This window comes from Eleginops maclovinus, chromosome 10, assembly GCF_036324505.1.
Source record: "Eleginops maclovinus isolate JMC-PN-2008 ecotype Puerto Natales chromosome 10, JC_Emac_rtc_rv5, whole genome shotgun sequence".
NCBI lineage: Eukaryota > Metazoa > Chordata > Actinopteri > Perciformes > Eleginopidae > Eleginops > Eleginops maclovinus.
Window position 1 is genome coordinate 14,654,892 of NC_086358.1, and position 13,708 is coordinate 14,668,599.

Here is a 13,708-nt window from a genome sequence, read left to right on the forward strand (position 1 = left end):
AGCAGGCTAATCTCCAAAAAGCAGCATGATATGAATATATAAATATAAATCGAACTAAACAATGGGATTTTTCCAGAGAGGTGCCAAATTCAAATAATCCAGCTTGACCTTTTTAAGGACGTGCCGGCTCTATTTTGTCTGGAGTTATTTTCAGGTGTGTATTGTTTGTTCTGGAAATATTCTCCTGGATGTTAATTTGGGCACTTTTGCACAAGCAGGAGAGGAGACAGCCTTGAGTGGGGTGTGGGGGTGGGGGATTTGGCAACATTGCATAGTAAGGATGTAACAGGGATCAGGAAACTAACGTATTATTTTTGGTCAACCTGAAAGTGAAACTGGAAAAGGTTTGTCCCTACTCAAAAGGAAGCTACAAGGGTAAGTAAAATGCACACACACATTCACACACACAAATACACACACACAGACTGCCCTGTGTTTCACACGTTGAGTGTTTGCATTAGCAATCATTTTTCAGATGGCATGGCACGTGAGAGAGGCAGCTCTTCCTCGGAAGCCCACTCCGCTCTCCAAACAAAGTGGGCCTCCAGCCTGAGAGTAAGTCCTGTTTGTTTTAATGCCGAGCCGATGCCTGGTTGTCACTCATGTACAGTCAATGTCCCATATTACAGTTTGATTTAAGTTAAGAAAACCAGAATTTTCATTAAAAGCTCCAATAGTGAATTTTTCTATACAAACACTGGATCCCATGACTATTTTTAAATGAAAAGGTCCGTCAAAGAGATTTTTCTCAGTTCTGTTAAACCTGTTTTTGTGTACATTTGTTGTCATTCATTCTGTAAAACTAATGCCGAACTATGTTCAGCAACATTAACTCATATAGACTGTTTGAAAAGAAAAACTAACTATGTTCAAATCAGGTTTAACTAAAGCCAGCAGAGCTGTGAACAAATGCATTTAGAATTCCATGAAGCACTTGATGTGCTGACACACATTGTGTTGTGTGATCAAAAGCTTCAGAATGACAACAAGAATGTGCAACAGGAATTTGGCTCACAGTATGCTAAGCTTACATAAAAATGAATGAAGATCTTACTACTTTATACAGGTTGTATAAAAAAAAAATGTAAGGCAATTGGACATTTTGATCGTGCTTCCAGTAAGTCCTTGTGTCTTGCCCTTGTTTTACCAATGATCTTCATTTGTTTATCAGGCACCATCAGCCTTATCAGGAGTGAGGGAGGAGTAGGAGGGTCAAGAAAGGTAGACGAAGCTCCACAGAGAGGAAAGATGGAGAGGTGTTGTCGACAAGCCTTCCAAACAAACACCAGCCCCCGCAGTCAGACGCCACGGCCTCTGGCTCCTTCTGTCTCCCTTCTCCCCACATCCTCTTTCACTCTGTCTTTCTTCCTCATTCTTTCCATTCATTCTGTTTAACATCTTTCTCTAAACTATTTCACTTTGAATATCTCTCTCCAGTTTGACACATCTCACTCTGCCTCTCTATAGCAGCTGTAGCTATAATAACATTTCACCCATCCATCAGGCACAGCTTTGATCAATAAGCACTTTGAGTCCACTCCAGAGCATCGCACTGAACTTAAAATGTCTCCCCTCTGTCTCTGTCAGTACTTATCTCTCTGCTGACAAAGCTTTATGAGACTCAGGGGTGGATGACTATTACAATAGATTTCACAATGCATTTCGGCCCTGTGCTGTGTATAATGTAAATGAAATACAGAGGTGATCTATGGCAACTGCCTATGTTCTTTACAATTTCCATTCATCCTAAACGATTGGAAGAAGTTGTAAATCCTGTGGCTGAAACTGCATGACTTTATCAGCACTATAGTAAATGTATCACTGTAGAGGTATTTAAGGCGCCTTCTTCTGCCCCCTTTCTTTTTTTTTTTCAAGATGTCAACCATGAGGATTAGAAACACATGTGTCCAGAACATGTGCCGCAGATCAGGAGTCCATTTTTTTTGCATGCTGTCTGAAATCAAATGTGACAATTTTAACTTTAGATGCCTCATAGATGAAGTGTTTAAAGAAATAACTGTGCAGAGAGATAAATTATTTACAAGCATAAAAAATGACCTACTCAGATGGAAAATGTGGTATTTCGTGTGCAGAAAGCTCACATGCTTTCATGTGCATTTTTTTATACAGCAGCAGTAATTTGCCAATACTTTGTGGTGGTGACAACACAATGATGTTGAGTCATGCTTTAATATCTTGAACACAAATAATCTTTGGGAAATGCTGGGAAATCAAAACTTTCCAAACAAATATTTCCATTCTCGCAGAACATACAAGAAGGAGATCTGAGCATAATTAACCTTGGGGATAGAGAAAGGGAGTGTTTAAACCAAAGAGATTTTTTTCAATTTCAAAGCTTTCTATAGGTCTGATTAGGTAAAAGTATTTTGGGAAAGAAAAAAAAACAAAAAAAACAAGTGTCTGTTGCTAAGGTAACAGCTGTTTTAGGCTGTTTCATCATGCTTGCGTTGGGAATACAATTATATTATAGTACAGTGGGGGCTGAAAGTCATTAATATTGTACTTTTATGTTCATAAACCAATGTTTAATGTTGCTAACTGAAAGGTCAGGGGATCAACAGAGTTGTTAAACTTGTCAAAGCATTTCACTCAAAACCACAAATATCAGCCTTGAGTTGGCAATAAAAGAAAAGTCAGTAGGATTTATCCCTCAGTGTACATTGGAGCTCTGTAAAACATTCAATGGCAACTCTTTTAAAAGTTGTTGTAATATTTCAGTCTTAACCCAAGTGGTTGACCGACCAACCAACAGTCCAACATCGCCATCCCACAAGTGTGGCTACAAAATTAATTTAACATTTAAAAAGGGGACATTTTGAGTCCAAAGTTCAAGTGCTTTGAAGTCACATGTGGGTTGTCATGACTCATGGGCAAAAACAAAATAATGTTTAGTTGTGCTTTATCCGGGATGAAAAGGAAGTTATGGTGATGAAAAACAAAGTCCAAAACCAGTGGGACAAATCCATTTAAAAGACGTTAAACTAACCATTATTTAACCAAAGAAAAAACATGTCCCCACCCTCTTTTCCTTTCTTCTTTAATCATTTATATCCACTGTGACACTGTGGTTTGGGAACGAATTTTTAGCATATGGTTTCAAGAGAGTTTATAGAGTGGCTTGAATTTAATAAAACAACTACTAAACAACCATAATGTTTACTTATGTAATATCCCTCAGTCTTTCCTGCTCAGTGCTGGCTGTACAGAGCAGGGCTGATGTAACATTTATGGCCTGTTGTGTACATCTAAATGCACGTCTAACTATCATTGAGCAGGAAATAACATGTGCAGTATCACCTGTAATGGAGATTGATATCAACAAGGGAGAGGGGAGGAATAGAAACGCTCTGTTGTGTACGTCTATGAATCATATTCACCAGTGAAACTAAAACTCAAATCCCATCAGAACCTTTGTTTCCTGTCTCCTGACTGCCAACTCCTCTTTAAACAGTCTTTGAGGCTTAAGTTTAGCAGTTTAGTTTCAATAAGCAGCAAGCATTTCACCATCCTGTGTACACAGCATCCTGGAGAGAGCTTTAAATTATGTGGCTTTCTTGTGGTGTAAACTAAAAACCACAAGAATGCATATTCTTTAATGCTCATTTTAATATACAGGGCTCCTGCAGAGGTAGGGCCACTTCTTCCTGCCTAGCTGCGAACACTGCCCAATAAGTAGGGGGTTGGGACCTTAAATGAAGTAAACAAAGTCAGGTTCTTTGAGTTTGTCTGGGCAGAAAAGAAAAACATGTCAGAACCTTCGTGCCAGGGCAGGTTTTTATGAATGGAAGTTTTTTTTTTTAACTTTCCCTCTCTCTTTTTTGTGAATGAAAAACAACTGGAAAATCCAGTATAAAGCCCGCAGTCTACAGGGACATGATTGGCTGCTGTGGCGCAAGCTCCGCCTACGGTTGCTAGGAACCCGACTACCATGCTTCTGATTGGCTCATACGGGGAACCGAGACTTCATTCATAAGTCAGTGTATTCAAGCGGACAAAGGCAAGAAATGTGAGCCCTTGAAAGAGGAAATGCTCCAATCACGAGCCTCGTCTGGCTCGAGCAAGAAAGGCAAGTCTCCCCAAACCATGTCCGCAGCTGAATTGACAGCACAGCTGGCTCAAAAGTCCCCTCACTTAAACGAAAACGTGTTCAAACTAACTTTACCTGCAAATGTTAAGTCGTTTCCGTCGAAATATATAGTACAGCTTTGCGGCTGTGACTCCACTAAAACTCGCTACATCTGTTTCCCGTCACAGCTACAACAGCGTTGGACTGTTTCCCAAATAAAGTGGAGCCTGACAATGTGGGCAGACGTGGCAAAAAGCCCGAGAAACAGTAATAAATAACACTCATAATTCAAACACGCTTTTACGACCCGTCCGACATGTTTTTAATCAACCAACTATAGGTACAACACAAACAAAAACAAAAAACTGAAATGTCCTGCTGAAAACGTGAAGAAAGGGCTGCTTGAGGTGTACAATTAACTTTACCTTAACTTAAAGGTATGTGACGAGCTGTCTGCCTGTCACATACACAAATAAGAGATTTGTAAAGAGGGCAGCAGCCCGCTGGGTAATCACTCGCCATCACTTCCCCTCGGCATTTTTTGTGAATGGAGCTCATTATGCATGCAGCCTCCACGCAGCTCCATTCACAAGCAGCGCTCCCTCCTCTCCCTGCAGCCTGCGTGGATCCACTCTGCCTAAATGACCACAAACGGTTAACGGATGGATTATAAGATGGATGGATATTTGGACCAGCAAGTGCCTTACACTTTAGCAAATGTACGTATGGATGCACTGTTTCTGTAACTTTAACTTGTTTTGTTGCGTGTTTTTGTTAACCACTCTGCTACCGGGCTTTATCTCTCTGCGTCTCGCCTCTGCTGCACGAGTTTTAGCAAAAGCAGCTGTGTGCGCGGGGTAGAAAAATACTTCTAAACCCGGTTTAAACTAACACAAATCTCTACAAACTAAAGCATAAGTATTGTACATAATCATGTTTGTTTGTGCTTTTCTTCTGTGCGTTACTTTGGTTGGAGAACGTGTCAATGTGTGCCAAATGGTCACTTTCTTCATGCTCAGACAGCGCGTTTGTTTTTCACAGATTGCCTCTACCACTGAGAAATGTGTTGTTTTCTGAGTAGCTTCATGCTCACATATAGCTACAGCATAGCTCTTATTTATAACTCTTTGCAAATTATTATTATTATTATTATTATTGTTATTATTATTATTATTATTAATAATAATAATAACATGCTTGTGTCTGGTTTGGTCAAATGTGTCCAAGTGGTTTTCACATGCCACATTAAAGATTTTGACACTGATGTGCTCTGTTGGAATCTGTTTCTCACTTCTCTGTTAACATGTATTGGTTTTGCAGAAGTCGCATGGAAATGGGCCCCTAAATAGACTGTTGATGGCAGCGAAAAGGAAATACATGGACACAGAATTACCCCCTCAGGAATCCGAAGGTAAAGTAATGGAATACGCATGTTGACATATATCAACCCCAGGCAATGTCAGTATGAGGCTAATAGTTACTGCATATACATATCATGAGGATGATCCAAGTATTAGTGAATCTAACTTGTCATACACGCTGAATATTCGTTCTTTTTTTTCTGTGTAGACCTCTTCCAGGATTTAAGCCAACTCCAAGAGACATGGCTCACAGAAGGTGAGATCTGCCTGCAGGCTGCCTTTTTATTCTTGATTTCTGCTTTTCTGTGAAGATTTCCCTATTTATGAAAGTAATGAGGTTTGATAAGCTTGAAGTATTGGTTAACACAGACCTAAAAATCAGAAATCCTGTGATTACAAAGGACACTCATGCTTCCAGCTCTTTCAGACCAAACTCTTATTGTTTATCAGTAAGAGTTTGGTCTGTGGCTCTGTCGGTGAGCTACTGTCCGACAGCCTGATGCGCCCCACATGCTCATAAACCATACAAGGGGTCCAGAGAGAACACAGACGGGACACTATTAGCTTCGGGCATGTCCTATTTTGGCCATGTTGGCATGTAGTATGCGTGCCAGCCAACAGCCAATGCAAACAAACAGGCTATTTGGCTTGTGTCACTCAAAGGCACATAGCGATGAAATAAGGCCCAGCCACAGGCAATTGTCAGCCAGTAGACTTAATAAGTGCAATGATGATGTAAGCCCAAATGGAGTAATTATACTGTATGACAAGAGAGAGAAAACAACACAGGCCGTGAGTCATTGTGCCCGGTTTTAGTGGACAACAGTGGCAGGACAGTGTTGGGTCTGAAAGGTGCTTAAAGCCGCAAGTTAAAATGAGAAGTGCACCCACGAGGTGTGAATTTCAGTGGTGTCTGTTGCTTTGATGTGCTTTGAAGTGGAAGTTAAAGAGAAATGTTGCTCTGTTTCTACATTTAATGTGAACCGCATCAACATGATAAATTCTGTTTAAAGCTGCTTATTGTCACTTTGGTGTTTGAGCTTTGCTGTTCAGCGTATTACACCTGAGGTCTGTTTTAAGTTTTATTTGTTGAAAAGAGAAGTTCTCTTTGTTCTTACCTGAGTTTAAATTGTGCATGTTCAGGCGATTCTGTGTCATCACAACTTTTTGGGAAACTATGGTTCGATATGTTACTTACACTAGTAAAATGTTGGAAGGAATGATCGTTTTACATTTTTCAAATTGTTATGATATATTGAAACAATCTGGATGGACTTTTTTGTGATGATTTGTACAATTAATGTTATTTTCATAAAACTGTATAATCAGTTTGTGGGCCAGAACACAAATTGCCACTCCTGCAATTTGTATATTGCACTATTCCATGTTGCCATTTAAAATTCAGTTGTATTGCTTAGCCCTAACTTATACGAATGTGATGTGGATAGTTGAATCTGAGAATGGACTTTTCAGTGAATTGGGAAATATCTTGTGTTTTCTAGTTAAGTTGTCGCTGTATTCAAAGGAATTTTAATAATTTTTTGTGAAAAGGCCATACACACACATTTTTATTCTAAGCTGAGTACTCTTTAAATGTCAGGAACTAATCTGTAAATTATTGCAGATTGTATATACAATATAAATGCTATTTTCACAAATCAAGTATAAAGAGAATGGGTGGTGCTCTGTTGTTATGTGTAAAGCAGAATTTCAATAATGATTATGTCACCTTAAAACAGTACAAAGTGCCGGTATTGACTTTGAGTCACAGTATACAGCATATCGGCACACTATAGGAGAGTAGGACGCTATGTGGAAGTGGTTGTTTCTGTCCTCTAGGCCAGACATTTAAATACAGCATGCTCCCTAGCAAGCTACTGTTTATGGGAAACAATGTGGTATCCACGTTAGCTTTCTCACCTTTTCTCATGCAGCGCCAAAACCAGCAAGTTCACTTCACACCAGACTCTCACGTAGACAAAGACAAGAGCCAGAGCCCATAAAACTGCAACAATGGGTGTCGCTTCGAAGTCGGAGCCCATTTGTATTCACAGATTTGACTGTAAGGCCAATCTTTAAGGCTTTGTTTTTCTCACTTACCTTATAGTGGTTTGGTCTTTGGGATCATTTTGGTTTCATTGCCTAGGCTCAAACATGAGATTATGCCCCCACATTATTACAATGGACCTAGTATTTAGCTGGTGGTGCTGTAAAGTTAAAATAATAGATAGAAACATGTTTTCCAAGGAACCAGTTACCCTGTTACTCTAAATCACAGAACACGCTGTGATCTGTTTCACTTGAACTACTTTTTACCAAAGAAAAAGTCCCTATAAAAGCAAGTCATGTGAATGATTTGAAATAGCAAGGAAACAGTGCTTGCTGTTCAATATCTAATCCAATTTTGTAATTTTCATAGGTATGAGCACCACATTAAATTCACCAACATTGTAGTGAGGCGGTGGCATTAAACACAGTTAGATATCTTAAAAACTGAGAAGAAAAAAATATACATTCAAATGATTAGATAAAACCACTCCGATAAATAAGAAGTATATTTTTGTCATTTTGTCATTTTTTGACGATTTGAAATTACACATTATTTTATGTACATATTGGGTGTATGCTTATTGTTGAGTCACAGAGGAAAAGCAGAAAGATGGAAGTGTAACTTTATCAAAGTGTTATTTAACTCTAAGTACTGGTTTGTTTTCAGCTTCCCCGGCTAAAACCTCTCCTTTCCTGTGGCATTAATTAAAGACCTTATCATGACTGATTGCAGTTGTGAGGGATTCACCAAGATTGTAAAAGCTGGGTAGCTTGAGGGAGTTTTTTTTCTTCTCCTTTTTTTTGCCAAAGGAGAGCGGAAGCAAGGGAGAGACAGAGAGGGTGAAGTTCTGAATGGCAAGAGTTCAGGAGCTTGTCACATCTTGTCTCATTTTGGCCTTTAGGTTTATAAGACTGAGGCTGCTTAGCTCCTCCCAGGATCTCCCACTGAGAGAAAAAAAAAAGTCATTCAAGGTGCCTGGAAGCATCGGGGAGAACATGCGTCTGTGCTCGTATAAACACACTTTCCTTCTTGTGCTGACTTGCATCCCAAAGTCCCTGACGAGGTGTTCCTGGAAACAAATCAAATACACGTGCAATCACTCATGCACACAAACACACACACACACACACACACACACACACACACACACACACACACACACACACACACACACACACACACAGGAAAGTGCACAGACACAAATATACCCAGCAGATACTGTCTGATGCTCTTCATCTGCATGTGTTCTCTCTTTATGAGGTCCAGCGTGTTCCGTTTTGGACATGTTGAAACTAGCGGATATGATTGATTGTTGGATGTGCAGAACTAAATATTGGCCCCTGCTCTGTCTCATGCAGCAGCTTTATTTCTCCCCCCTGAGGGCGATAGACCGAAAAGTTAAAAGGGGGTAATATTATTATAGGATAGTAAGACACAGGATGTGGCGTTGTATAAGAAATCGATGTCATTTATCTGAACATGCGCCGAAACGCCATCATCCGGTTTCCTTTGCACAGGAAGGAGGAGTGTGACAACATGAAAGTGGATTTGGATTTCTTATTTCCTCTTTTTGTCTCTGTTGCTCTCTTGAGTTTTGGTAGTGTGTATCTGGAAACCATAATGTGGTATGAAGTGAGAGAATATACTGTTGACGTTGCATATTGGGTCAGATTTCAATTGTTGGGTGAGGTTGCAATCACATCCTTTGCTACAGAGTCATAGCGGATTTGCAAATCTGCTATTTATGATTCTTTTGTCCATTTCCAAGGAGTTAATAGTGCTAAAGAACCCCGCAACATGGTACCACTTTGTTTTGTAGCCCATTACGCCCCTGATTGAGTTCATGATATTTAATGATAGCCATCAACTTTTCCCTGCCAGTTTGCTTGTACCTTGACGTAAGTGTGAGGCCCGAGCAATGGAAACACTATAAAAAAAAAAAAAAGCAGCTGGAGTCGTGCCAGATTAAAAGGTTGCGAGCCCTGCTTATGCTCTAAGTTTAGGGTTAGATCATTAATTCAAGGGTAGTTAACCAAAATGCCATCACACTCATGGTTAAGCGGGTGAATTTGACCTCCTCACCCCCAGTAGGTTGTTTTGGAGTCAGATGATTATTGGCCTTTTCTAACCAGTTTGTTTGACTAAATTACCGGCTGCACCTGGGTTTAGCATCAGTTACATGAGCTTCATTATGACCGTTGGGGCTACTGAAATCGAACACCACTGCAAGTAATTATAGATCAGATCGAGATATCACACAAACGGTATCACTGTATTGACTCGTCTATTTTTACAAATCTTTTGAATCTGGCTGTGTATTGTCTCTGTGACACTCACATTAATGCTATGAATATGAACTGCAGTGTGATCAATTCTTAGTAAACTCACTGACTCACTGCAGATCCAAGAATCGTTGACTTTAATTTGCTCATTTTTATTGCCCCAGTTCGCCTCTTACTTGTTCTGTATCAGCTACGAGAGCGAATCCTCATCTATGCCACAGATGAAATCCAGACTTCATTAAGATTGTTAATGTAACAGAGTCCCCCCCACACACTTTGTGACAAGTTGAATCTGAATAACTGGTTTTTACAGCTTGACAGATTTCTTAACTTGTATAGCCAGAACAGCCTGTTAGTTTGTCTGGATATCTGCAAAGGAGATAGAAAGAAACAGGTTAACAGCTGGTTGTAAAACTTGACCGTTGGTGTACAGATGTCTGGCTAGTTGAGTAGTCATTACATGTCTCGAATAGGATGTCTTAAAGGAGGTTGGGGGAAAAGACTTTACCTAACTTGGACTTGACAAACGTTGTTTTTCCCTCTCTGTCGGGATTTACAGACAAAGAGTTTGTGATTAAAAAAGTGAGGAAAATTAGGATTTTGGAATAGGCATTTCGCAATAATAACATCAAACAAATAACCTTTAGTAAACACTTTTATTTTCAAAAGTAGAAAATATCTAAACTATTCTATGGTTTTTCTTTTTGGTAATTTATTACATCTTGAGCTCTTTAAGTTTCCACATGTAGGTACTGTCCAACATAAAATGCAAATTTTAGTTTCATGGTTTTAATTGGCAGAAATGTCTCAGTTTAAGTCAAAGGAAACAAGGACGACAGGTTATCATCATACTCTTCAGGATCTCCGTGTTCTTGCATATTGATCTATGAGATGAGCAAAGTGCTGACCAGCTGCGAAAAATCATGGAGTGAAGCACAGACTGGCTCTGACTCAGATTTCCAGAAGAGAAACAGTAAGACAGAACAAGGGAGAAATGTAGATAGAGAAAGGTCATACGTTGTCCAAACTATTATAATCATGTCAAATTTATGGCTGTTCTTTTTTCTTTCTAATTTCAGCTCAAGTTCCTGACAGTGATGAGCAGTTTGTTCCTGATTTCCATTCTGAGAACTGTGAGTACTTGCGATTTCTGTGTCCTCTGAACCAATGTGTCTATGCTAAAAGAAAATGTTTATTTGTACATAAAGTTCACAGATCCTATATCTTTTTTAATTGTTCATTTAACCGGGCATTGATCTGTCAGCCATCTTCCAGATTTTGGACTTTAGGCCTTCTTGTGTATTCAGCAAAAGTATGCATGTCCTGAGAAAGTGAGCATGAAACCAGCGGTCACATTTGGGATTTGAATCTGCCAGAGGCTTAGATAGGGATACTGTAACTCGCTGATGTTACAGTAATCTCTTTGGCAGACAAAGCTGCACAAGGCCTAATGAGCCAGTCATCATGAAGGTAATTTGGATGTCAGCAATATGTGCTGCCGTCATCCATTTGCATGCCTTTGAAAAGCTGAATGGGTATGACCCAGGAAACCAGTAAAAAATCGGAAGGTGTAAAATAGAGAAGCAAATTCCTGGGCTGCACAACTGAGCGGCTATTTGAATGAGTTTCCCTTTCTTGTTGCGCTAACAATGGCGATTCAGGATCTGGGTGGGAGTACAAACAGTTTTTTTTCGGTCCCATTCAAAGCACTGCAAGCTTCCCCATCTTTAGTAATGATACTGAAATGCTTAGCAAAGAAAACTTGAAATACGTCAAGAATAATCTCATCCCCCAAAGTAAAATTGACAGCGTTCAGTCCCAGTCAAAAGGCGCTTCCTCTCAGTGAAACCCATGTGTCCTTTGTGTGTAAACATCATGTGATTGAACCAGCTCCAAGTCCTAACGGCTCAGCCCCTCGGTGACACATGCTCTGTGCAACGTTGTCGCTGTCTGTTGGCCAACAATGCGAAGCAGGAAGTGCAGATGAACCCCAGGGCATGCAGGGGTCGTGTCTACTTAACCCCCTGACCTGTCAGCCAATCAGCTGTCAGGCCTCTGCTAACGGTTGACCAGGGTATGATTTGCAGGGTCACAAGGGCTTCAGTTTGATGGGCAGCTCACTTATACTCAGCAGAGAGACTCCTGCGTTGACAGACAGTGTCCCTGCTGGTCACAGTCAATACTTCGGAGTCCTCTTTGAGCATCTCTATTCCGCTTTGATTTTGGGAAAATTTGATCTGACAAGCAACTATGAATATATTCCTCTTTTTGTCCTCTGGTGTGTACAAAGCATGAAAAAGGCTTATCTTTCCCATACTGGATGGAATGCGTTTTCAGTGTCTGGGGTTCTTTCTAAAAACAAGGTGACTCACCTGTTTTGGAAACTCTAGTACATTAAAAAAACATAAAGCAAAGCCCTAATCCCAACTGACCGCCATATAATTGAGGCTTGCATTGAAAACGGCACCCTGGTAAAATTTAAACATTGTTGTTTACTGAGTCAGGTTGTTACCTGCATGGGTGTGGTGTTAAAGGAAAGGAAGTCAGAGAAAAGCAAAAAGAAGGGAGGCAAAAACACTAGGACATGTTGGAATGCTACATTGGGAAAGAGGAGGGGGGTGGCAAAGGAGGGGATTGTGCAATACCTGCACATCTGGTAAATCTATCTCATCTGGTCCATTCTCCCTCGGTTCACCGCTAACAAGCGTGCTCTGTGTGCAGGCTGCCATTGAGGGAAGGTTATGTAAACATGCAACTTTTATGTACTTGCTGACCTGCCTGTGTGTGTTTAAAGGTTATTGAGCCATTGGTGATAACAACGCACCAAAATTTTCCCCTTCAAACTAATGTGATTGGCCCTTGAATGAAAAAAAGAAGGATGTGATTTTAATCTCCCACTCATCCAGAGGAGATGAGGATTAATGCTTCATTTTCGGGCGGCTGACAGCACCTTCGGGGGTTATCATCGCCTGACGCTAGGCTGTCGGACAGATTCCTTTGTCTGTTTACTGCCTGCAGGGAGAAACACCATGGAAGTGTCAGTCAAATTTATGGCGTGGATACCTAATTAAAATAGTTTGAACATGTCACTACTTAAGTTTTTGTGTTTAAAACAGCACTTAAAGGCCAGCTCCTGAGCGTTTAGCGAGGCACTGCCGTCGTCTTTCTTTGTCCAAGTATGTTGTTTACACTTGGAGTTGCTCGAGAGATGTGACCCATTCATAAATTTTCTTCCCTGCGTGCGTAAGAGGAAGTGTGCCTCTCCCTCCCCCTTCTCTCCTTCTCTCTCCCAGTCCTCCACTGCTCCCTCCTTCGCTCTTCATTCATAAAAAAGCCCTACAGTACTACAGATCCCCCTTCTCTGACACCCCCTCCTCTCCAAGTGGATACTTCAAACCCCTCCCTCCCTTCCTGTGTCTGTACAAACTAAGTCGAATTTAAAAATCAGGACCAAACCCCCCCTCCCCTTTTCTCTCTGCCTCTCTGTGTCTCTCTCCACACACACATTGAGTGTTCCAAGATGTGAACTAATCCAGCGATTTCGGAGCTGTGTGGGACGATTGTTTAGTTTTGTGCCTTGCAGTGATTATATAGGAAGTTGTGGCTATAGAATGCCTTTACAGTACTTTTCAAATAGCAAGTTTAGCCAAAAGGAGAAAAAGCTAAGAAAAGAGGGAAGAGAATGGAGATGATGTTGAGAAGAAAAAGAAAGGACTTCAAAGTCTGCCTCTTCTCTTTAGCTTTCTATTATATATCACCATTACATCACATTCAACCATTAAAGGACATCTCACCTCATTGAGCAAAGTCTTTGTGCGCCTTTGTTTTCACAACAATTTCTCTGATTATAGTATTAAATTAAATGGGAATGCACAATTTACATGCTTTAATGATCACATTTTTCTCATATGGTCTGTGCTGCAGCACC

The 13,708-nt window shown here is 40.4% G+C and overlaps 1 protein-coding gene and 1 long non-coding RNA gene across 2 annotated transcripts in view; both read left to right on the plus strand.

Annotated features, from left to right (window-relative positions):
* The first annotated feature begins 286 nt into the window (after positions 1–286).
* On the plus strand, positions 287–2,014 carry LOC134871311 (uncharacterized). The gene is made up of 3 exons (XR_010166666.1): positions 287–375; positions 462–555; positions 1,172–2,014. It is a non-coding gene; the product is annotated as an uncharacterized LOC134871311 (long non-coding RNA).
* A 2,607-nt stretch (positions 2,015–4,621) lies between these two features.
* etv4 (ETS variant transcription factor 4) overlaps positions 4,622–13,708 on the plus strand; it is a 30,939-nt gene continuing 21,852 nt past the window's right edge. The window contains exons 1-4 of the mRNA XM_063893420.1: positions 4,622–4,806; positions 5,408–5,498; positions 5,657–5,704; positions 10,860–10,913. Of these exons, the coding sequence (XP_063749490.1) occupies positions 4,750–4,806; positions 5,408–5,498; positions 5,657–5,704; positions 10,860–10,913 (250 nt within the window). The 5' untranslated portion in view covers positions 4,622–4,749. The remainder of the gene's footprint in view (positions 4,807–5,407; positions 5,499–5,656; positions 5,705–10,859; positions 10,914–13,708) is intronic.